Here is a 24,725-nt window from a genome sequence, read left to right as displayed (position 1 = left end):
CTCCCTGTATGGAGCCTGCTTCTCCCTCTGCCTGTGTCTCTGCCTCTCTCTCTCTCTTTCTCTGTGTGTCTGTCATGAATGAATGAATGAATGAATGAATGAATAAATAAATAATAAATAAATAAATAAATAAATAAATAAATAAATAAAATCTTAAAAAAAAAAAAAAAGACTCCACTTGAGGGCAGCCTGGGTGGCTCAGCCGATTAGCACCACCTTCAGTAGGGGGAGTGAACCTGGAGACCCTGGATGGAGTACCAGGTCAAGCTCCCTGCATGGAGCCTGCTCCTCCCTCTGCCTGTGTCTCTGCCTCTCTCTCTCTCTCTCTCTCTCTCTCTCTATCTCTCTCGTGAATAAATAAATAAAATCTTATTCATGAGAGACACACAGAGAGGCAGAGACATAGGCAGAGGCAGAGGGAGAAGCAGACTCCATGTAGTATAAGCCTGATGTGGGACTTGATCCCGGGTCTCCAGGATCATGCCCTGGTCTGAAGGCGCTTAATTGCTGAGCCACCCGGGTGTCCCTAAATAAAATCTAAAAAAAAAAAAAAAAAAAAAAGTTAAAAATAAAGATTCCACTTGAACTTCATGGACTTCATGGAACTTACTACAGAAGAGAGGTGAGATATACAAAGAAAGAATCCAGATAGCCATGAGGAGTACCCATGGGAGTGAGTGGGCATGTGGGGGAGTGAGGAGTTTAGATAGAAAGCAGAAAAGGTGGTAGTGAAGTGGGAAAAGTTGTGGGAGGCAGGGAAAGGAGGAAGGGAGAAGGAGGAAGGGAGCCCATGGTCTGGGACACCCAGTAAATGAAAATTTGCCAAAAAATAAAGTCAAGATCTAGGCTGTGAGAGCAATCATTATCATTAGGAAGAAATGGCACCAGGGTAGAATGAACCTTTTTTTTTTTAGAACGAACTTTCATTCTCAAAGTATTTAGAGTGCCTTCCAAGTGCAAGGCACTAAACTAGACAGTGGGGTTTCTTTTTTTTTTTTTTTTTAAGATTTTACTTGTTTATTCATGAGAGACACAGAGAGAGAGAAGGGGCAGAAACACAGGCAGAGGGAGAAGCAGGCTCCATGCAGGGAGCCTGATGCGGGACTGATCCCAGGACTCCAGGATCACACCCTGGGCCAAAGGCAGGCGCTAAACCACTGAGCCACCCAGGGATCCCCCTGGGGTTTCATATTTAAGAGTGAATCCAAGGGGCACCTGGGTAGCTCAGTGGTTGAGCATCTGCCTTTGGCCCAGGGTGTGATCCCGGAGTCCCAGGATCAATTCCTGCTTTGGGCTCCCTGCATGGAGCCTGCTTCTCCCTCTGCCTGTGTCTCTGCCTCTTTCTTTCTGTGTGTGTCTCTCATAAATAAATAAATAAAATCTTTTAAAAAATAAAAAAGAGTGAATTCAAGCCCCAAGACAATAGGAAGAAATTAAAGAGGACCTAGGTGCTTTAAAATGAGTTTTTTTTTTTAATGAGTTTACATTTTAATTAGTCTAGTGAGTTTAAGTGTCTAGGCCCATGTAAATCGCATCCTGGAACATCAAGTACATTTAGGAGTGGGCCTGTGGAGATGTTCTTGGAAAATCTTGAGGAATTATGAAAAATAGTGGAAGTAGTGGGAAATGGGCAGATATTTGGTTTTCAAAATGATAATACCTAACTTTGGTAGACTACCTGCCTGTGGCAGCGCTGTGTATTATCTCATTTAATCCTCACCACACCTCTAGGAAGTAGGTGTATTTTTGCCCTCCTTTTATAATTGAGGAAACTGAGTCATAGGTAGGTGAGATAAGTTGCTCAAGATGAAACTACTAGTACGTGCAGGAGCGAGGTGCTATTGTCTGAATGTGTTCCCCCAACCCCCAAATTCGAATTTTGATTTCCTAACCTCCAAAGATGATAGTATTAGAAGGTAGGCCTTTGGGAGATGTTAAGTCCATGAGATGGAGCCCTCAATGGGACTAGTGCCTTTTATAAAAAAGACCCTAGAGAGGTCCCTCCCTAACCACTATGAGTGGGCGCAGTGAGAAGGTTTGGCAGTGAACCAGGAAGAGGGCCCTCACCTTTAGGTGACCACTGGTGCCTTGATCTTGGGCTTCTCTGTCTCTAGAACTGTGAGCAATAAATCTACCCAGTTGGTGGAATTTTTGCTCTACAGCCCAAATGGAGTAAGACAGAGACTTGCTACTGAGAAGTTGGAGTGCTGTAATAACAAATGCCTAAGAATGTGGAAGTGGCTTTATTTTTTTTTTTTTTTTTTTTTTTTTAAAGATTTATTTATTTATTTATGATAGACAGAGAGAGAGAGAGAAGCAGAGACACAGGCAGAGGGAGAAGCAGGCTCCATTCCGGGAGCCTGACGTGGGATTCGATCCCGGGTCTCCAGGATCGCGCCCTGGGCCAAAGGCAGGCGCTAAACCGCTGCGCCACCCAGGGATCCCCTGGAAGTGGCTTTAGAACTGGGAAATGGGCAGAGGCCAGAGGGGCATGCTAGAGGAAGCCAACATTGCCCTGAACAGACTATTAAGGGTGCTTCTTGGGGCCGCTCAGAAGGAGAGAGCTGTATAGACCTCCGTCTCCTTGGATGACCTAAGTGGTAGTGCACAGAATGTGGATAGAAATATAGATGGTAAGGGATCCCTGGGTGGCGCAGCGGTTTAGTGCCTGCCTTTGGCCCAGGGCGCGATCCTGGAGACCCGGGATCGAATCCCACGTCGGGCTCCCGGTGCATGGAGCCTGCTTCTCCCTCTGCCTATGTCTCTGCCTCTCTCTCTCTCTCTGTGTGACTATCATAAATAAATAAAAATTAAAAAAAAAAAAAAAGAAAAAAAAAAAGAAATATAGATGGTAAAAGTCACTCTGATTGGGTCCCAGATGGAGAGGAGGGACACGTGAATTGGAATTTTTTTTTAAAGATTTATTTATTTATTTACTCATGAGAGACACACAGAGAGAGAGAGGCAGAGGCACAGGCAGAGGGAGAAGCAGGCTCCATGCAGGAAGCCCGACATGGGACTCGACCCCGGGTTGCCAGGACCACACCCTGGGCTGCAGGCGGAGCTAAACCACTGCGCCACCGGGGATGTCCTAATTGGAAATTTTTAAAGCAACCTCTGTACACATTTCGGGGCTTAAACTCACGACCCAAGATCAAGAGTCACATGCTGTTACCTACTGAGACAGCCAGGCGCCCCAATTGGTTGAAGAAATTTCTAAGCAAAGTGTTGAGGAAGTAGCCTCGTTTCCCTTGAATACTTAAAGTAAAATGCTAGAAAAGAGAAACAATTTAGAGGTGGAATTGTGAATCAAAAAGGATACAGAACTAAATTGGAAAATTCTTATCACCGTCTAATATTCTCTATATATTTTCCTCATTTATCATGTTTACATTGCCTGCTCCTCCTGCAAAAATGTAAGTTCCACCGCACAGGGATCTGTTTGTTTACTAGTGTATCCCTAGTGCCAAAAACAGTGTCTGACACAAAGTAGGTACTCAATAAATGTTTGCTGAATGAATGCCAGTCATAGGTATCATGTAGATTACATCTTTTAGCTCACTCAACTACTCTTTCAATTGTTAGCCCCATTTTAAAGGTGAGGAAATGCAAGCCCAGGAAAGTTACATGACCTGCTGGATTCAAACTTGGATTGTGTAACTCCAGGGCCCTTGTTCCTTTTTTTTTTTTTTTTAAGATTTTATTTATTTATTCCTGAAACACAGAGAGGCAGAGACATAGACAGAGAGATCATGCCCTGAGCCGAAGGCAGATGCTCAACCCCTGAGGCCCTTGTTCCTAACCATTATACCATACTGCCCCTCTCTCTGTGCTGGAAGCTATGCTTTATTAAATTGTATTTATTTATTCATGAGAGACACAGAGAGAATGAGAGAGAGGCAGAGACACAGGTGGAGGAAGAAGCAGGCTCCCTGCGGGGAGCCTGATGTAGGACTTGATCCCAGGACCCTGAGATCATCCCCTGAGCCAAAGGTAGATGCTCAACCACTGAGCCACCTAGGTGCCCCTAGAAGCTGTTTTAAAAGATTGATACAATGGGGGTGCCTGGTTGGCTTAGTTGGTGGAGCACAAGACTCTTGATCTGTGGGTTGTGAGTTTTAGCCCCACATTGGGTGTAGAGATTACCTTAAAATAAAATCTTAAAAAAAAATGTTGATATAATGAATGCTGAGGGGTCTCTAAGCCATGTCATGTGATAAGCTGTTTATGGACGTAGAAAGGCTTTTCACCTAAAAAAAAGCTTACCTTGAGTGAGGGATTGAATGTATGAAAACTAGATCCAAATATTTGAAGAGCTATAGCATCAAAGAAGAATTTGTTCTGTACAGTCTGAAGGAAAGAATCTGGGGGCGCCTGGGTGGCTCAGTTGGTTGAGTGTCTGCCTTCAGCTTAGGTTATGATCCCAGGGACACAGGATGGAGCCTGGCCCCCTAGTGAAGCCCCATGTCTGGCTCACCACACAGCGCGCGTCTGCTTCTCCCTCTGCCCCTACAGAGGTAAGGCTGATGCAGAGGGACAGATGTCCTGGATCTTCAGGGTTCGTTGGCAATTCTATGACTCCTGAACTTCATGATGGCATAACTTTCCAGAAAACAAGGGCAAAGAAGCTTCTAGAAGTGAGTTGTGTTTGATGCTAACATGAAGCCGAGATAATGAAAGCAGAGAAAAGCCCTGGGGTGGGAAGAAAGAGGTCATGAGGGCCCTTTAAGGAGAAGTTTCAGTGCTCAATTTGGTAGCACATATACTAAAATTGGAACAATACAGGGAAGATTAGCAGGGCCCTGGGCAAAGATGACACGAATTCATGAAACATTCCATATTTTTATTGTACACTTAAAACTAATTAACACTTTGTTAAACTTTTTTTTTTTTTTTTTTTTTTTTTATTCATGAGAGAGGCAGAGACACAGGCAGAGGGAGATGCAAGCTCCATACAGGGAGGGAACCTGATGTGGGATTCGACCTCAGGACTCCAGGATCACACCCTGGGCCAAAGGCAGGTGCTAAACCGCTAAGCCACCCAGGGATCCTGTTCATTTTGTTTTTTTAAGGAAGTTTTGGTAATTGCTTGGGTTGCCTTCGCAGATGTGGAGGTTGGTTTAAAACGAAATGACTAGTTGGGGCACCTGGCTGGCTACATTGGAAGAGCACGCTACTCTTGATCTTGGGGTTGTGAGTTCGAACCCCATATTGGGTGTAGAGATTACTTAAATGAATAAATAACTTTTAAAAACTTTTTAAAAATGACTAGTGAAGGAACGCAGACAGCTGTTGAAAAACCTTGGCTCGACAGAAAAGGAGGATATGAGGGAAATCATTCAAGGCTGCAGCAGTATCCAGGAAAGAGCTTTTCAAGATGTGGAAACTTCTGTGTTTGAAGGGAGTGGGAATTAAAGACCCTGCCATATGGTTACAGGAGCAAGTTTCCTTGTGCTTTGGAAAGAATGAGATGCTGGATTGGAGACACACCTCAGTGGTTTGGAGCAACCTCAATCATGCCCATTTTGGGGGTGTCTGGTGTATTGCAAAATTAAATACTAAGATAGATGGTTTGGAAAATATTTAGTATATTCTATTTATTTATTTACAAAGATTTCATTTTTAAAGTAATCTCTACACCCAACATGGGGCCTAAACTCACAACCCTGAGATCAAGAGCCACCGACCAGGCACCCTAATACTTTGCCTATTTTATATGTTTCTATTTAACAATTGAAAACTTGGGGCATCTGGGTGGTTCAGTGGTAGAGTCTGCCTTTGCCTCAGGTCATGATCCCCAGGTCCTGGGATGAGTCCCACAGCAGGCTCCCCAGAGGGAGCCTGCTTCTTCCTCTGCTTATATCTCTGCCTCTCTCTCTCTCTCTCTCTGTCTCTCATGAATAAATAAATAAAATCTTTAAAAAAATCAAACGATGGGCAGCCCGGGTGGCTCAGCAGTTTAAGCGTCGCCTTCCGTCCAGGGCGTGAGTGATCCTGGAGACCCCGGATTGAGTCCCACGTCGGGCTCCCTGCAAGGAGCCTGCTTCTCCCTCTGCCTGTGTCTCTGTCTCTCTCTCTCTCTCTTCTCTGTGAATTCTCGTGAATAAATAAATAAAAATATTTAAAAATAAATAAATAAATAAATAAATAAATAAATAAATAAATAAAACGAAAACTCTTTGCATAAACAAAGCAATAATATAGTGATAGTCACAAAATACCTACAGGCATTTTTTTTTTAAGTACAAGAGCCCTGTAAATGTGAGACAGACTATAGGATCCTCCTGGGGTGAAGATGAGGTTAGGGTGGGGATGAGGTTAGGAGGTTGGGTGCAGGTTAGAGGTGCCCCAGCGAGGGGGCATGATCTCCATAGGCCTCAGCGAAGTGACACAGGATTGCCCACTCTGGGATAAAGGAGGCCGTGGGCCCTGGCCAGAAGTTCTGTGAAAGCTCCGGGAGGTCTGAGCCCAGGGGAAGGGCATCTTGGAGCGATCGGTGTCCGAGGCGTTCACAGGGGGGCAGCTGGTGACTCCGAGGAGCTCTGAGAGGGCACCAAGTGCCCCCTTCTTCCTCTGGCACCCCCTCTAACTCACTCCCTCTTCCTTCCTGGAGTTTTTTGAGGGCTGCACACCAACCCCCGCACAGCCACAGCTGAGGGAAACTCTTCTCTGCAGCTGGAAGACAGCTTTGTCATCCTGTTGCACCCAGAGTCCCACCCCTTTAAGTACAGGTGTCCTGGGAGGAAACATGGAAAGTGGGAAGGGGGGACGCCTGGGTGGCTCAGCGGTTGAGCATCTGCCTTCAGCTCAGGGTGTGATCCTGGAATCCCAGGATCCAGTCCCACATCCGGCTCCCCGCATGGAGCCTGCTTATCCATCGCCTGTGTCTCTGACTCTCTCTCTGTGTCTCTCATGAATAAATAAATAACATCTTTAAAATAAGAAAGAAAGAGAGAGAGAGAGAGAAGAAAGAAAGAAAGAAAGAAAAAGAAAAAAAGAAAGAAAGAAAGAAAGAAAGAAAGAAAGAAAGAAGAAGAAGAAGAAGAAGAAGAAGAAGAAGAAGAAGAAGAAGAAGAAAAGGAAGGAAGGAAGGAAGGAAGGAAGGAAGGAAGGAAGGAAGGAAGGAAGGAAGGAAGGAAGGAAAGGAAGGAAGGAAGGAAGGAAGGGGGAGGGACCCCTGGGTGGCTAAGGGGTTGAGTGGCTGCCTTTGGCCCCAGGGCCTGATCCTGGAGACCGAGAATGGAGTCCCACGTCGGGCTTCTTCTCCCTTTGCCTGTGTCTCTGCCTCTCTCTCTCTCTCTCTCTCTCTCTCTGTCTCTCAAGAATAAATAAATAAAATCTTTAAAAAAAAAAAAAAAGGAAAGGGGGAAGGAACAGGCTGGCTACCGTGGCCCTTGTTGGGGGGCTGCCCTGGCCCTTGCCTCTCTCAGGCTTGGTTTGCAGTGCCAACACCGAGCACAAGGGGGCGCTATCGGCCCGTGAACCCTGCCCGGCTGGGCTCTGCAGCAGAGGGGGTGCGGCCAGCCGAGAGTGAGGTGGGTGTTCTTCTGGGCCCCTTGTCCAGGTTCCGCCACACAGAATTCATGTGCAGCTTTCTGCAGGCAAGGGGTGGGGGGCTCTGGGGCACAGGCCAGTAAAGTAGAGGAGAGACTGTGGGGACAACTGGGCGTGTTGCTTAGAGAGGTGTCTAGGGGAGAGAGCTTTGTGTGGGCCCTCCAGGTCAGGGTTCAGGGACAGGCTGGACTGAGGGTACAGTCTGTAGGATTGGTATTTCCAGAAGCACTGGATTAACACAACCTGATACCAATTACTCCCAGATCGAGGGCAGGCTGTGGGGGACACATGAGGGGGCCATAGGGACAAAGTAGTTGCTTAGGAGTGAGGAACTTGTTACTTTGATATATATTTTTTTCTTTTTTTAGCTTTTTATTTTTAAAATTATTATTTTTAAAGATTTTAATTGTTTATTTAAGAGAGAGAAAGAGACAGCATGAGTGAGGGGAAGGGGCAGAGGGAGAGAGAGAAGCAGCCTCCCCCTGAGTAGGGAGCCTGACCCCAAGACCCTGGGATCATGACCTGAGCCAAAGCCTCAACCAACTGAGCCACCCAGGTGCCCTTTTATTTTTAAGATTTTATCTATTTATTCATGAGAGACACACAGGCAGAGACATAGATGGAGAAGCAGGCTCCCCACAGGGAGCCTGATGTGGGACTTGATCCCAGACTGCTGATCATGCCCTGAGCCGAAGACAGACGCTCAACTGCTGAGCCACCCAGGTGTCCCTTTAACTTTTTAAAGATTGAGGTGAGGGCAGCCCGGGTGGCTCAGCTGTTTAGCGCCGCCTTCAGCCCAGGGTGTGATCCTGGAGACCTGGGATGGAGTCCCACGTCGGGCTCCCTGCATGGAGCCTGCTTCTCCCTCTGCCTGTGTCTCTGCCTCTCTCTGTCTGTCTCTCATGAGTAAATAAACCAAAAAAATCTTTAAAAAAAAAAAAAAAAAGGTAAATAAATAAAGATTGAGGTGAAAATACAGTCAAGTTCATAAAATGTACTAAAACCCACAGCTCGATGCTTTTTTAATTTACATATACATAATACTTGTATACATATGTGTACAGTAATCACATATGCACGGCTACAGCCATTTACTTGTGTATCTCACAACTTTCACTGGCAATTGAAGTCAACAAACTTTTATTAAGGCGCTCCTGTGTGCCTGGCACCATCCTACTCCTTTGTAAGGAAACGAACGAGAACAGAACATGTTTGTCCCATGGCTGTGGTGGGGTCAGTGTTATTATGAATCATAGTCATTCCTTGACAGAACTATCCCATCAGTGCCACGGAGGGCAGAGGCAGGCAGTGTGATCTACTTGCAAGGGCCATATTTTTGGAATCTAGAGTGGGATGAATTGTCTGCCAAGTTGAAGAGGCTAACTAATGCACAGAACCTCAGGAAGATATTATTGGATCCAGGATATATGGTCAGGGCAGCCGTGCTCCTAGCACAGAGCCAGACACTGAGTGGCCAAGGAGAGCATTTTTGGGAATTGATTTTGCTCTCTGGCCTGGTGCTACATGTCTCTGGAAGCTGAGCAAAGGGTGACGTCTTTGACCACAGGCGGGATCAAAATGAGCTGGAGCTTGTCGCGTGTGTGTGAATCCGCTAGGCCTTCAGAGGCACCAGGCTTTTCCCCTCCCTTGTGGTCATCCTGGCCTTGCCCCACCCAGACCCCATCCTGCCCCAAATCAGGGAAGTGCCCCTATTGGGAAGTGAAGTGTGTGAGCAGGATGTGACCCATGGTGAGGCAGCTCCCAGACCTGATCTGGTCCCTGAGTCAATGAGCTACTTCAGGCGCTCAGAGGAAGTCCTTCCGCCAATTCACTCCAGTGTGGACACCTCTTCTGTGCCCTCTGCTGCCCCTCCCCACCCAGGTATGGGTCTTTGAGGGCAGGAAGCTCACCTTTCTCTCCTCTAAGCCACAAAGGGCCTATTGGAGATATAAGGTACCCTGAGGGAGGGGGAGCACTGCCTCAGTATGGAGGCAGTAGAAGCTTCTCCCTTGGGGTGTGGTGACAGCCCTGCCCCGGGGTGCCCCATCCTGTTGTAAAGCCCAGAGTCTGGGACTGATGAGGGACAGAGGAGAACAGAGGGGGCTGGATCTGGCTGGGGAAGGCTGGCCTGGAAGGCGCACAGCCTTCGGCCCTGGGCCAGGGTGGAAAGTATGTGTGTGAGCTCATTTGGAAGGTGGCTTCTGGCCAGTCAGGCCTGCCTCCTTTCCAGGCCCCAATCACTCAGCCCCCTTGAGGGCTGCCACTGGGTCTCCCCACTCTCCCAAGACTGTCTGAGGGAGGAAGGCCAAGACCCCAGTTTAGGTGTGCAGGCACTGGTCTAAAGGAAGTGAATTCAGATTTGGGGTAGAGGGGTAAGAAGGAGGTACAGGACTGCAGGACAATGGAGTAGCCTTGACTGGGGTTTCCTTGGGGCCTCGGGGAGTGGGAACTGTCCTCCTAGGCCCTTGCCACAGCCACTCACCATACCCATCCCTCCCATAGCTGCTGCTACTCAGGCCCTCTGGCTTCTGAGTCCTTCCTGTTTCATCCTTCCTGCCCAAAGAGTGCCTGTTCTTGTCCCCCAAAGGGGACATAACTGCAGGCAAAGTGGGTTCCTGAGGAAGAGCCCTTCTCTTGCTGCATTCCTACTCCACACGCCAATGCTGCCACATGGAACAGTAGGCAAGCACACCTGTGCTGTCAGAACCTGTGAGAACATGCACTACCACACAGACACCCAGCCACATAGGGTCCACGCTGGAAGAGACACCCAGAGACATGGTCAGAATCTACCTACACAGAAAAACAAACAAACACAAAAAATCAGATAGACCTGGGTTTTAATTTTGGACAAAGTATGACCTTCAGGAAGTCTTATCTAGGCCTCCGTTTCCAAACCTGTAAAATGGGGGCAATGGTAGTGCCTAGGTGGTTGGGTGTTATGAGGACCTCAGCAAATGTTTTTTGTTTGTTTTGTTTTTACCACATTCTTTTAGCTGGAAAGGGAAGTAGGAGTACAAAGGGGAAGGGAGGACTGGGAGGTTTCTCAGAGGGAGAAGGGGCCCCAGGGGAGGGACAGTGAAGGACTGCCAGAGCCCGCCAGGTAGTATGTGAGGGGTCACTCTGATTAGTCCTCTTTCCTCTAGAGGGCCCAGCCCCTCTGAGATCTTTCCTTCTTGTGTCACTGACCCAGCACCTGGCTGGCAGCCTTGGAGGTGTGGGCCCTGCTGGGGGCAGGAGCGCTGAGGGAGTCTGTGGTTCCCCCCTCAAATGTGTGGGGTGCAGTGGTGGGCAGAGCATTGCCTTCCCTCAGCGCTTGCCCCTGCTCCAGTCTCCTTAGAGGCCGCTCTCCTGGGTTCTGCCCAAACCTCCTTGCAGATTCCCCTTGGCTCCCTCCTGGCTGCTCTAGCTCACATGTGCTGCTTTCGAATACAGGAACTTGGAACCTTAGAAACTGGGTCAGGCCCAATGGACAAAGCGGGCTAGGGCCAGTAAAAGCAGCATTTTCAGGTCTCTCGGGAGCCACGGGGACCTCTGTTCTCCCCTCACCCTGCCTGACCCTGTGTGATCAGCAAGGCACCTCCCAGGGTCCCTGGGTGGCCTCACTAGGCTGGATCCCTTCAGCCTGGTGCACGTCAGAAGCACGGGACCTTGGCGGCCTCCACCCCACAGTTCTCCTTGCTTGCGAAGCCTCTTCCACCTCTTCCCCCTTTGTCTCTGGTCCTCGGTTCCCATCCCTCTTCCTTGGCTTCAGAGAGCATCTTGTGATTCCAGAATCAGGGCCAAACAATTTCCTCGTGATGGGGAAACCGCACTCCAGCCGCGGCAGCCCTAGGCTCCCCCTCCTCTTTCCTCTGGCAGTCCCCCCCCTCCCCAGGCTCTTTTGCTGGCTCCAGCTGTGTTTTGCAGAACTCCCACTGGATAACATCTGTAATTGCCTCCAGATGTGGGCCACAAAAACACAAAGGGGCCATGAGCTCATCTTTGAGCTCCTTGTGACATGCACAGCCCCCCACCCACCCCCTAGACAACCCCTGGCTTTCCCATGCCAGCTTCCCTCCCTCTGTCCCTATCCCCTCCCGTGAGGGCAGCAGGGCAGTGGTGTCCAGATCCACTGAGATGTACAGGCTCTGCCAAACAGCTGTTGGCAGGAGAGGTAGAGGAGGCCAGGCATGGGGTCAGGGTTCCTGGCTGGCAGAGAGGTGGGGTACCCCTTCTGCCAAGGCAATCACACCGACCAGCCCTGAAGAGCAGCTGGATAGAACCCCTGGCTTAGGTGGGGCCATTGCTCATGGAGGAAGGCTCTGGAGGGGGGCCTGGGCTGGAGTGGGGGGAGGGGGGGCGGGGCTGGGCTAAGGCAGGAAGGGAAGGGGAGGAAGAAAGAGGGCTGCTCCCCTTCAGCTGAGCTGACTCAGCAACTGAGCTATTCCTCCCTCCAGGCTGGTTTCAGAGGAAGGGTGGGCCGACAGCCTGGGAACCCTGTCTGGGGCAGCAGTTCCAAAGAAACAAAGCCTTGTTATTCTTCCCTTCCAATCTGACCATCCTGCCTCTGCTGGGCTGATTGGGGGAGATTCCTGTTTGACAGGCTGCTCCTAATTGGCCATGGGGCAACATCTGTCCTTTGCCTGTGTTCCTCCTGCCCCTGGGGCATAGCTCCAGGTCTAGAAGAGGCTGAGAGGCCGGAGGGCTGGGGTAAAGGGCCTGCTTGTGCTGAATGTGATCCTGGGAGTCCCCAGCAGCAGAAAGAGGTCTGAAGAAACGGAGGGTCTGCGGCCAGATCACGGGACCTGGTAACGCAATTTAGGAAGATTTTCCAAGTGGCCTCAGCTTGACCACTTCCTCTTGCCTTTGCAGCTCTGAGACTCAAAGGTAACCTCTTGGCCTGGTTGGGAGAGAAGCAGCTGGGCTCTGTGGACCACCTCCCTGCCTCCATGGAGTAGGCCCTCCTTCCCAGCTATGGCTCTGAATCCCTGTTGTCCACCAAACATAAACATACTCCTTTGTGCAAGTACTGAACCCCCACATCAGAGAAAAACCTGGTCCTGGGCATGCTTTCCATTACCTAGCTGAGAGAAGGCAGCCACACAAAGAACGTGAAACACCATTTATTCTTTGTGGAAAGGTTGAACAGGTCAAAAATGTCCTTAGAGGGCACTGACCCAGCCCCGCCCTGCAGGTTCCTGGGGTCAGATGCCTCTGCCCCCCCCACCCCCACCCTTCCCATGCCCCTTGTTAACAAAAAGGAACGATTTGAAGGAAATCCATATATAATAATTATAATAAAAATATACATTAAACAAAACAAAACAAAAAAAACCCCCAAACACGACAAATTTAGCCGAACTGCCAGCACCGTTCATCCCCCCCCCACCCCCCTGCCCCTGACATCCCTCCTCTCACTGCCCCTATAGGGTCTCACTCTCCCAAGTCTTCCGGTACCATGACCACCTGTAGCGGCCAGAGGAGACTTTGAATGGGTGGGTTGGGTGGGGGAGAGGAGGCAGGACAGGGCAGAGCTGAGGGGTGGGGGCATTAGGAAGTGAGGGGCTCACCTGACGATAGACCCACCCAGGCAGCTGCCCCCTCCCCGAAACCAGCTGAGGCTGCCCATCAGCGTGCTGCCAGCCCCTGGTCACCTCCCTAACCAGGTGGCCACCCTCACGAAGGTCCCCAGTCGCCAGTCCCTGGATGTGTGTCATCTCTGCTCTTTTCACTGGACTCCCCACCCTTCCAATGCACCTACTCTGGTGAGAGGAAGGGCACCAAAGTGGAGTAGGTGTGCCTTTCTCCAGCCCTTCCTCAGAGCTCCAGTAAAACATGCCCTCCTCTGGGGCCCACAGCCCACCTTGTGGTGTCCCTGCTGGCCTGGCCTGCCGAGCCACTCGGCCCTCCATGCGCACAGCACCTCCCCGGTTAGCCTTTTGGTCCTGTCCTATCCCCTTCTGACTGCCCCTTGGTCCCCATCCCAGCTGCCTACATTTGAGCAAGATTCTTTTTCTGTGGCCTTGAGGCTCACCCCCAGGGCTCCTGACAGGCTCTCTCCTTGGCCCCACCCTACCCCAGTAGCGGCAGCCTCGGCTGACATTTGCAGGGGCGGTGGGCATCAAGGGTTTCTACAGCCCCTTAATGGCTCAGGCTTCTTCTGGGGAAGCTCTGGGGGCCAGGTGGGGCAGAGGCAGGTCTCTGCAGAGGCGCTGACTCTGAGCTTTCCTCCCAAGGTTTCAGGGTAACTGTGCAGACCTCCCCCACCCCTCCTACTCTCTCAGGGTCTCCCCCCTCAACAAGATTAGATTCCTTTAGCCAGAAAGGGTGGTAGGAGGTTGCCAATGGGGTGCACCTGGGGGCTTGCAGGGCTGGAGTGCCCAGAGCCTCCTGAGGTCAGAGTTCAGAGGTTAAAGTTACATCAGGGAATAGAAAAGGAGCAGATGACCCCATTTGACCTTTGCCAGCGAGGTCTGAGGGTCCTGCCTTCAAGTGCAGAACCAAGACATTCAGATGGGGCAGGACACACACCAAGCTACAGAGGCCCCTAGGGGATAGGGGCTGGAAGGGGCGGCCCCTGATCAGCCCCCCAGGGACCCATCTAGGGAAGAAGCAATGCCAGGGTTGAGGTCAAAAGAGAGGCAATCATGGGACAGAAAAGAAGGGAGGAAGGGTTGGGAGGGGACTTGGGACCAGGTGGGAGCAGCCCACCCACCACCACCTGCTGCCACTGGCCTTCAGAGGCAAAGTCCTCGTGGTATGAGTGGGCGGGCAGCCGTGGGGGTCAGACCTTGTCCAGCAGGGAGCGCTGGCAATAGAGCAGTCGTTTAGGGGTCCCATGGCGTCTGAAGAAGAAGACGGCAAGGCCCACTGCCAGCACCAGGAGCAGCAGCAGCACAGGCAGGACTACAGCAGCTGCGCTTACGGCCCCACTGCCTTCTTCGTCCACCTCGATGATGATCACCTCCGTTTCCTCCTCAGTCCCCTCATCTGGCCGGCTCCCCGATGAGGGGCAGCCCATCCAGTCCCGCAGGGCTGACTTGGGGTAGCCTGGCTCTACCTTCAGCTTCTGGTTGTTGAATTTCCAGTATTTGTTCCCCTTGTAGAAGTAAGTGAAGACTGCAGCGGTCAGCAAGAAGGGGGCCAGGAGGATAAGAGGTGGGGGCCGCGTCCAGAACACCCACAGAGAGGAGAACAGAAGGGAAATCTGTGAGTCTGTGAGTCGAGCAGGTGGAGTTAATCCCCTAACATCAGTCTCCTCAGCTATAAACCCGGGTAATTCTAAATTACCGGGGCTGAAAGTGCAGTGGGGATTGGGGATCTGATGTGAGGAGAGCACTTGGCTCAGAGCCTGGCATGTGGCAAGGGTTCCAGAGCTCTCATCATCACTGCTTTCCCCAGATCCCCTCAGTCTCTTCCCGTTCTTAGTTCTTAATCCCTTTTCCCCATCCTCCCTTAAGGACATCTCCCTTGCCCCTCACCTTCATCACTGCCCATGAATGACCCTCTGGGAGACTCAGGGATTCCTTCCCAGACCTTGATGTTTTTGGGGTACTCGCTGTCCACTGCCCTGAGTTCCTCGTTGAAACGGTAGTACCTGGGGGAAGGGGGGAGGCAAATGGTCGGGCCCTGGGCATGTCCTCAGAGCATGGCAGGGCCCAGGACTGAATTTACCAGTGAGCAAAGAGTGGCTATGGACAGGGTGCAGGGCAGGGGTTTTGTGTAATGAGGGCCTGCAGCTGAAAGTGGCGGAAGGTGGGGGTGGATGGGAGGTCCCAGGCTGCAAGGAGCCACCAGTAACCTTTAATGACAGTGCCTGGCAGCTGGGGTGGAGGCACGGTGCTGGGGGCAGGAGGCGCCAAATGACCAGGTCTGAAACGGTGACCCGGTCACTTCCCACTCAGCGCCTCACGGAGGCTGGCTGTTGCTGGGCAACAGCAGAGGATCAACCAGCAACTTCTCCAGGGAACTGTCCTGGGGTAAGTGGGTCTTTCTCCAGAGTTGAGGGAACGTGGTGGTGGCAGTGTCCGAGGAGGGAGGCCTGGGGTCAAGGGCTGACATCTCACTTGTTTCCCCGGAAGAAGTAGGTCTTTCCATTGGGCATCCAGAAGAGAGCAGCATCGATTTTGTCAGTAGGCAGTCCTCGGCCCAGCTCCTTGATGTGCTTGGGGTAGCCAGGTTCCAGAGAAGCTTCATCAAACACCCAGTGCTTGTCTCCTGGAGAGGAGAGAGAAGGGCGGGACCTGGGTTCCACTTGGGCTCTTGGGTCTCTGGAGGAGTCCAGTGAAATCCACTCCTGCAGGGAGACTCTCCTTACACCAGAGGACTAAGGTAGAAAGCTGGTTACCTTTGAAGAAGACAAACTTGCCATCCTTCCTCTCGTAGGCAGTGTTGATGGATGCAGGCAGGCCCCGCCAGAACTGGCCGATGGGCATTGGGTATCCATCCATCACTTGGTTATTCCTTACCCTCCAGAACCAGCGCTCCTAGAAAGTAGCAGGGTGGGGATAGTACATTACGTCTTATAGCTAGTCCTCTGGCTTAGTCCCCAAAGCGTCCCACTAACCCTCCTGCTGCTATTTCCACCCAGCCTGCTGGGCTTAGAGCCCTCTTGTTCCTCCAACCAGCCCACTTCTTCCTCTCACCTTGAAGACAAACATCTCCCCTCGGAGCACCGCCACAGTGTCAAAGTTCCCATCACAGATGTTGGGCCCGTAGGTGGGGTTTTTGGGCTTATCAGGGACAGAGGGCCTGGAGGTAGTCCTGGGCTGAGGAGGCATCTTAGTGGGGGACCCTGACTCACTCCCTGATGTAGAGAACACAAGAGACACTTCAGACTTTGTGGCAGAGGGGGAGGAAAGAACAGATATATGGGCAGACAATACTGTTGGAAAAGTGTGGATGGCCCTTTGGGGAAGGATGAAGCAATCAGGTGGGAAAGGACAGAAAAGGTGAAATCAAAAGTGGGAGAAGAATAAGACATATGGAAGAAATAGTGTAAAAAAAAAGAAAAAGTGGGAGTGGGTGGTGGGTGGAGGCAAAGTCAGGTAGGGTTGTGGGGGAGACTATAGGGCATGGGGAAAGAGAAACGAGATGCACAGGTCTGAGACCAAGAGGAGAGAAGGAGCAGTTGGGGACATAAATCACTCACCATAAAGTTGCTGGATGCCCCGGCGGTCGTCATCAGGCAGCACAAAATTCTCTGTGTCCATCCATTGGTAAAAGGGTGCCATGATGGCCGAGGGATCATTGGAATGCTCAAGGCCCAGGGCATGGCCTAGCTCGTGCACAGCCACCAGAAAGATGTCATTCCCTGGAGGGATGGGGATGATTACTGAGGGTCCCTTCCCTCAGACTCTCTGCTTTCCCACCAGAGGCTTCATTTTTACATCGGAGGCTGCCTGTTGTGTTTTCCACCCCAAAAGCCACAAAGCCAGTCAGCAATCTATTCTGGACAGAGGTAAAAGAGTGCTCAGGGGGCCAGATACCAATCCCAGGAAGACTTGTATTAAGGGAAGCCAAGGTCCTATCTGGGCCCCAGTATTTTCCAGGAGCTAGAGGTGACATTTGCCTGGAAAAGTGGCAAGTCTTTGACTGGGGAGTCAATTATTGAGTGAGAGAGGGACCAGGTATAAATAGATCAAAGTAAGAATTCTGCTTTAGGGGATCCCTGGGTGGCTCAGTGGTTTAGCGCCTAACTTCAGCCCAGGGCCTGATCCTGGAGACCCAGGATCGAGTCCCACATTGGGCTCCCTGCATGGAGCCTGCTTCTCCTTCTGCCTGTGTCTCTGCCTCTCTCTCTCTCTGCCTCTCATGAAGAGAAAGAAAGAAAGAGAGAGAGAGAGAGAGAGAGAGAGAAAGAAAGAAAGAAAAAGAAATAATTCTGCTTTCGTTGAAAGTGAGACTAGGAGATCTTTGTAGCCCAGAGACTTTGGGGTTTGAGGTTTTTTGTTTTCTTTTTTAAAGATTTTATTTATTTATCCATGAGAGACACAGAGAGATAGAGAGAGTCAGAGACACAGGCAGAGGGAGAAGTAGGCTCCATGCTGGGAGCCTGATGTGAGACTCAATCCCAGACTCCAAAATCAGGCCCTGGGCCGAAGGCAGCGCTAAACCGCTGAGCCACCCGGGCTGCCCTGTTTGAGGTTTTGGGAGGAGGCAGGAGACCCCACCCTCATACAAATGATCATTGACTCTCCCCAGAATAAATGAGTCCCAGGGCTACTTTGCTCACCATTCAGATCCTCATTCCTGACAGTCCAGGGCTCGGCCGAGTCAAAGTGGGTGTCCCCTCCAATGTTGGGGCCTGGGAAATAGGCATGTGCCAGGAAGCCACCCTCGCCATCAAAAGGTGTGCTGTCACCATGGAAGCCCTCAGCGAAGAAGATCATGATGTCTGCCTGCTTCTCATGGCCCTCGCGGATATAGGCATAGGGTACCTCTCGGAAACGAAGTGGTGTGGCACTCTCCCACACTCGGAATGCCTTGCGAATGGCCTCGAATGTGGCATACTCACCCACCTTGGGAGTGTAATTCTGGATGCTGAGGTCCAGCCATGTGGGGAGAGGATGGGAGTATGTTAGGATAACAACGTATATAAAATTTTCCTTCCCTCTACTTCCCCAGGTCTGACCGAACCACCTAGCCACCTTTGCTGACCTGGCTCTTCCTGCTGCATCACGACGCCTCTGCCCCCAGAACTGAGGGCTCAGGGAACCCCCAGGCTGCACCTTTCTCCACGATTACAGCCACTTTCCTCCCCATTCCCAAGGATGCTTCATAGCAATAGAGGTGAGTAGGATAGGAGTCCTCAGAGTCTGTTAGTACAATTGATAGGAATGGCGACCCCGATGTGAGAAAGGCAACTTGCCTGCTGGACTCACCAGAAAGTGATCTCATTATGCTGCCATTTGAGGCCCTGAATGGCATAGCGCTTCCTTCGAACATTGGCCTTGATCTCAGCCCCAAATTTATCGGGAACACCACAGCGGGGGCGCCTCATAGCCCTGGGGTGTGAGGATTGTGGTCAGGATAGCATATTAAAGAGAAAGGGCTTCAGAGGAGGGAGAGAGTGCCTGGCCTCAGGGTCAGTGTGTGAAAGGGCCAAGGTTATGGGGTCAGAGTGAATAGGAGGGGGTCAGGACCAGCATGTGGGATTGAGGGAGGGGGCAGAGGTAAGGCATATAGGTAGCAACGCCCCTGTGCTCAGTGTTGTGAGTGGATACTGGGCAGGATTCCTACCAGGGTCTAGCACTTACTTCATGGTGTCTGCATCAGCCTTGCCCGTCACGCGCAGACCATAGAACTTCTGCATGGCGGCGATGGCAGCTGAGAATGACTGGGGCGAGCGCTGTGTGTGAGTGCGCAGATCCCCCGGGGGCAGGTAGCCATACTGCTGCAGCCAGGCCTGTAGGAAGAGGAATGTGGTTAGAGCGTCTCCACTTGGCCCACGGGAGCCTCTGCCTCCACATGGTATCTGGCATGCACCCTTGGCTTCAGAGGAAAGGGCAACGAGCTCCCAGCCTGGCTCTGGCAGTGGGGCTGGAGGAGTTCCCAGGTTGGACCTGAACTCTGGCCCAGGCCCCAGTATGACTTGTCCTCTCGGGGCTATGGGCTCAAACAGGGGTGGGGAGCCTGGACTTTGGCTGTAACTCTTGAGAATGGGAGCCTAGAGGGCTTAACTGAGTCTTAGGATGTCTTCTCAGAGCTTCCTTCCAGCACTTTCCTTCTCTGTGTCAGTGTTCTTGTAAATACAGCATTTCCTACCTATGAATGGGTTGTGCCCATGGAGGCGAAGGGGGGACTCATGGTACTCTACTTTTGGGCCTGGTATGGGACCCTCTTTGGGCAGGGATGCCATGCCTCCAGGACCCTCACAGCTGAGATCTTTTTAGAAAGGAGAGCAGAACAGGAGCTAGGGCTGAGGCTGGCTGCTGAGACCGGAAACTGGGACCTTTGGAGGTGGTGGGGGTGTGATCCAGCTAGAGAGCTAGGGTCCTGCCACTGCCTCCATCCAAACATCTGACTCTGGGGCTTGGGACCTAAAGGCCCATTTAAGGTTCTCAATAAAGGAAGTGGGAGAGACTTGGTGACAGTACTGTACTTGAGGTATGTTGTGAATTGTTCATAACATAAAGGCTGGCATATTGCCTTAACATAAAGTTAGGTTTTTGGTGTTTGAGAAAGGTACACAAAATACAAAGACCTGTTGAGGAAAAAATCAGCCTTTATTGTAAGAACAATGGAGTATTTTCCTAAAGCCTGCAAAGTAAAACAAGCCAAGTTATACATGGAATGTGAAAATGCTTGGATTCTCCAATGGAGATAATACTTTGGTTTCTGCTCCAGCTTTGCCTTCCTAAGGAGTTCAGAGGGGGCCAGCAGGTGGCCTAGGATGGAAACTTTGGAGTGCAGAGGGGTAGAGGCTGCTCTTGGGTGCTACATCCCCCATCCCAGGTTGTTAGGATGGATCTTCATGGAGCCCTTCACTACAGGGCCCAGGCCCTGGTAGTGGAGCAGTGCTTCTGCATTGGGGCTGGGGGTGATTCAAGAGCAGCTGACTGGGGAACATGTGCCCGCAGGGGCAAGAATTGCAACAGGGTTCTAGGAAATGATCCCCCAAGGCTGATGGGAGTTAGGGCCCTGAGATGTAAACAACTCAGCCTTTCCCCAGCCAACGGGCCTGGCCAGAACAACCTTAGCACCACCCGCCTCTGAGAGCCCCTCCTTAGGCAGGCCTAGAGGAGTGAGCCAAGTTTAACCTCTGGCATAACGTAGGGGAGCAGAGCAGGGTGCTCTAGTACCCAGTCGCTCTCCTCAGGAGAGGTGTATAGACTTGCCCTGACCTGTACTGGCTGGTGCCACAGCTAGTGCCCGCGGGAGGCCTGCTGTGGCCTGTGCCCAAGTATGCAGGAAACTCCCTTTGCCCTTAGCCTCACCTGTAGGGTACACCGCCCCCATGCTTATGACCCCTGCTCGGGGAGCAGCTGCTTCAGCTTTGGAGAAGGATGGGAGTGGGCTCCTCCTGGAGCTGGAAGTCAGGAAGACTTAAGCCAGGCTCCCTCAGGCCTCAGGGAACAAAACTGAGGGGAATTCTCTTAGGCCAGAATGACAGAATGGAGGGTAGCAGAGAAGTGAGGAGAATCCAGATCCAGGAGCTCTGGGATAAATCCCTCTCCTTGATGAGTTTTCCAAGAAAGTAGGCAAGTCCAAGTATTCACACCCACAATATCCACCCCATACACAACAGAGAAAAATGGAGACTTAGGAAAGAAAGGAACTTCCCTAGAGTCAAGAGAGCCTCATGGCCTGGAAAGGAAATACCCCCATCCCTCTCCCCTCAGGCCTAGGCTCTGAGCAAAGCAAGAACCACAGAGAAGACTAGGAGGTGAGGATGGAACCACAGAAGAGAGGACTCTTGTGTCTGTGGCTGGGTGGGGGAAGGGCTGAGTGCCAGACAGGCCATGGGGAGGAGAAGGCTGTCCTGGAGCTAGTGCAGGACTCTGGAGGCCTGGTGGGAGGGACCCGGCTGCCTGAGGCCTGGCCACCCCAGCTCGCCCTCTAGATTGGCCTGGAGAGGGAGCAACTATGTTAGGTCAAAAAACTCAGTTGGCTCGCTTTGTCTTGAAAGCTGAGTGGTCTGAATTTATTCCTAGGGGAAAAGTCCAGAGAACCCCTCCCACCTCTGGCCTAGGAGTCCTGGAGAAGGTGGGTGGGTTGGGGGGAACTCTGGCACTCCAGCAGGCCCTGGATCTGAGCCTCTGGGCCTGCTCCTCCCTCCCTCTACCTCCCACCCCTCCCTGGCCCAGAAGCAAATGGTGGTTCTGGCACTGGGACTGCCCATGACCCACTTAAAACAGAGCCAGGACTGCTGCCCCTCCCCTAGGGGGCCTAGTGGGGCAGGCGAGGGAAGGCAGGGCAGGCAAAGTTGGCAGTGGGAAGCCCCCAGATGCCCAGGCTTCTTTTGTTAGGACCTCTCCTTGCAGGCCCCCGATTAAGACTCTAGGCCAGGAGAGAGGATGCCTCCTCCTGCTGGACCACGTCAGGTTTAGACCAAGGGCAGATTTGCACTCTCCCTGGTCACCCCCACTCCTAGGGCCACACTTTTCTTTTTAGCCTCAGATCCCCTTCGGGACAGAGAGAGTGTGTTCTTTCTGGAGATGTTTCCTCCGGGGGTGGGTTGCCGGCCAGGACCAAGAGGGAGGAAGCCAAGTCCAGATCCCTTCCCCCTTCTGGGGCCCTTCCCGGCCCCTCCTGACCGCACCCAGGCCCTGCCGGGCTGAGTGGGTTGGGATGGCCCAAAATAAGAAGCTGATCAAATTCGTCTCCCACCTTCACCCCAAAATAAGAGAGAGAGAGAGAGAGAGAGAGGAAAGACGTCCCCAGACAACTCCCACGCGTCTTCCTCCCGGGCCGGTGGGCCAGCGTCGGGGAATGGGGAGAGGGGCGCCCAAGGCAGTCGGAGACCTGTGTGGTGCCCGGGCCGGGCCCTCTCCCCCGTCCCCGGCGCGAGGCCCTCAGTCTCCCCGCAATTAACACAGAAAAGCAATTAACAAAAGCAACAAAACGAGCCTAAGGGCGCCGCTGGGGGGATAGCGAGGGGGGCCGAGGGAGGAGGCGGCGGCCCGGCCGAGCCCGCTCACAAGGGGACCTTTGTGTGTACTGAAAGGCTGCCAGGGCGCCAGCCCCGCGACCCTCGACGACGCCGGGGCTCCGGCGGGCGGGTCACAGGGGTCCGCGCGGGCGCGGGCGCGGGCGGCGCGGCGCGGGGTGGGGGCTGGTACCGGTGCCGCCGGCGGCCCAGCGCCCACCCCACCTGGCTGCGGCTGCATCCTCGGGCCGGGCCGCCTGGAGGCGCGCCGCGCGGGCCGAGCGAGCCGCCGTCCTGCTGAGCCTCCCCGGCCGCCCCGGCAGCTGGAAGGTGGAAGGTGGAAGGTGGAAGCAACAACGGGCTCGCGCACACGCACACGCACGCACACGACGAGAAACCCGGGCAGCGCAGGGCTGAGCGGGGTCCAAGTATTTACCAGGCTCCCTCCGGGTTCCGGAGCTGAGCTCAGAGCCCGGGGCCCCGGGGCCCGGGAGGGTGGGGGTGGGCCCCTGCTATAAAGCTCTTCCAGGGGAAGGACTGGGAAAGAAAGTCGGCGGCGGCGGCGGGTGGGGGGTGGGGGGCAGAAGTTGGATCGACCGGGAAGTTTGGAGATGAAGAGGGAGAGGAAAGGAAGGGGGTTCCTTCGGGCGAAGACGCCCAGACCGCGAGCGCCCCGCTCTCCGAGGGGGGGCTGTACCCCTGCAGACCCCGGCTCGCCTCCCCGGCGGGGGCGACTCCCGGGGGGCCGGAGGAGCTCACTTACTTCGGGGCTGAAGCTGCTTTGGGCCGAGCTGAGGGAGGCGAGCGCGGTGGCGAGCGTGAGCAGGGGCAGCAGCCGACCGCCGGCGGGCCGTGGGGCAGGAGACATGGTCCGCGACCGTCCCGGCAGCCAGCCGTGCGGGCTCCGCAGCGGGGCCCAAGCCCTGGGGCGCGCCGCCACTCCCTGGGGGGCGCCTTTGTCTTCGGTGGGCACTGAATTTGGATTCCTAGAGCGCTGTCCCTTGGAGAAGGGGAGGATTGTTCTTGCAAGCGCCTGTTCGTCCCCTTTTCCGTTTTTTTGATCTTTCTTCTGCTTAGTCTGCGAACTGCACGACGAGCCCTCTCTCACTCATCTGGTCCCTCCCTTCTCCCACAGCCTCTCCGCCCCCGCTCCAATGCCCTCCTTTCCCGGTGCGGACGTGGTTGTTTCAGCCTGAATCCAATTACAGCCAAGAGCGGGGTAAAACACACACACACACACACACACACACACGCACGCACGCACGCACAAAAACCCCTTAAGTTGCCTTTCTGTGGTGGAGGCTGCTATCTGCAAGGGTTGAGGCCACAGTTCGGGGGGGGGGGGGGGTCTGGGGAGGAGGGACCCAGGAGACGGGATGTGGGAGACTTTCTCCCCCTAAGCATATTTTAGGTGGCTTGATTCCTCTGGTATTCAACGTTTGTCTCCTCTCAGAGCAGGCAAGTACTGGGAGGCTCAGTGGCTAGGGGCAGACGAGTTCAAAGTCTGGGATGCTGCTGGTGGGGGTCTTCCATATCCACCACGCCTGGGGTGCAGATTGTCTGCTGGGACCCGTGGCTCAATCGAATTGAAACTTTTGCCCCTTGTTCTTGACAACCACCTTCATCACTCTCCTGCTCAAAACATGCAACGGTAACGAAACCCTACTACCCACTAACAAACTCCACAACCACACTGGCTGTCCTTGTGGAAAAGACATATGCACTCCCTTAATTATCATCATTTGCAATCTGGCTGCTCCTTAAAGTAGAACTAGCCAGGGAGGAAAGAAGTGCAAGGCCATGGAATGTGGGGAAAGGCAAATCAAGTTTGGGGAAACTGTTAAGACCAGAGAGGTTGGGGGACACCTGGGTAGCTCAGCGGTTGAGCTTGATTCTGGGATCCAGGATCCAGGATTGAGTCCTGCATCAGGCTCCCTGTGAGGAGTCTGCTTCTCCCTCTGCCTATGCCTCTGCCTCTCTCTCTGTGTCTCTCATGAATAAATAAAATCTAAAAAAAAGTCAGGGTGGTGGTGGTGGGGAATCCCTGGGTAGCTCAGTGGTTTAGTGCCTGCCTTTGGCCCAGGGCATGATCCTGGAGACCCGGGATCAAGTCCCACAACCGGCTCCTTGCATGAAGCCTGCTTCTCCCTCTGCCTGTGTCTCTGCCTTTTTCTGGCTCTCTCTCTGGGTCTCTTGTTATTAAATCTTAAAAAATAAAAATAAAAAAGACAAGAGATTGGGAGTTCAGACTTTGGGGTTTAGTTTCCCCTCTACAGTTGGAAAAAGGCAGTTCCTTGAGGAGTAAAATCTTCAGGGGCCGACTCAGCTGAGAACAAAAGGTGGAGGTATGCAGGGAAGAGGGAGGGCCAAGAAAGGGGGTGGGAGAACTGAAGCCAACCTGACCTGGGGAAGAGAAACAGGTAAGAGGTTGAGAGCTAGAGCTGGAAAAGTAGCACAACAGAAGCAGGAAAAGTGTGGGAGACAGAAAACTCAATCATCAGCGAAATCTAAGATCCCAGAATTGCACTGGTCAGCGAGAGAGGAAGGAGGTAGTGGGGAGAAGAGTGGGAAAGAAAGCAAGGCCAGGAATAAAGGAAGC

General features: G+C 52.6%; 2 protein-coding genes and 1 non-coding gene across 3 annotated transcripts in view; 2 read left to right on the top strand and 1 right to left on the bottom strand.

The window, feature by feature from the left end:
• SLC7A7 (solute carrier family 7 member 7) overlaps positions 1–24,725 on the top strand; it is a 76,840-nt gene that overhangs the window by 2,545 nt on the left and 49,570 nt on the right. Inside the window, exon 2 of the mRNA XM_072837873.1 lies at positions 18,163–18,327. The gene's annotated coding sequence lies outside the window, so the exon portion shown is untranslated. The remainder of the gene's footprint in view (positions 1–18,162; positions 18,328–24,725) is intronic.
• Positions 4,742–4,845, top strand: LOC140640684 (U6 spliceosomal RNA). Its single transcript, XR_012037328.1, has one exon. It is a non-coding gene; the product is annotated as a U6 spliceosomal RNA (small nuclear RNA).
• MMP14 (matrix metallopeptidase 14) lies at positions 12,644–23,286 on the bottom strand. Its single transcript, XM_072837865.1, has 10 exons — positions 22,890–23,286; positions 18,795–18,943; positions 18,420–18,542; positions 17,771–18,078; positions 16,688–16,849; positions 16,182–16,342; positions 15,884–16,022; positions 15,603–15,753; positions 15,018–15,133; positions 12,644–14,655 (listed from the first exon to the last, which is right to left on the bottom strand). Exons 1-10 carry the CDS (start codon positions 22,992–22,994, stop codon positions 14,321–14,323), a joined length of 1,749 nt encoding a protein of 582 aa, XP_072693966.1. The 5' UTR covers positions 22,995–23,286; the 3' UTR covers positions 12,644–14,320.

The sequence above is a fragment of the Canis lupus genome, chromosome 9 (genome assembly GCF_048164855.1).
Source record: "Canis lupus baileyi chromosome 9, mCanLup2.hap1, whole genome shotgun sequence".
NCBI classification, from domain to species: Eukaryota; Metazoa; Chordata; class Mammalia; order Carnivora; family Canidae; genus Canis; species Canis lupus.
This window is presented reverse-complemented; position numbering and strand designations above follow the sequence as displayed.

Coding starts and splice junctions, on each gene's coding strand:
- MMP14 (XM_072837865.1), bottom strand. CDS start 22,994: ATGTCTCCTGCCCCACGGCCCGCCGGCGGTCGGCTGCTGCCCCTGCTC. Junction 18,543..18,794: donor GCTGATGCAGACACCATGAA/GTAAGTGCTAGA, acceptor CTCACACCCCAG/GGCTATGAGGCGCCCCCGCT. Junction 16,850..17,770: donor CAGGAATGAGGATCTGAATG/GTGAGCAAAGTA, acceptor CCATCCCTCCAG/GGAATGACATCTTTCTGGTG.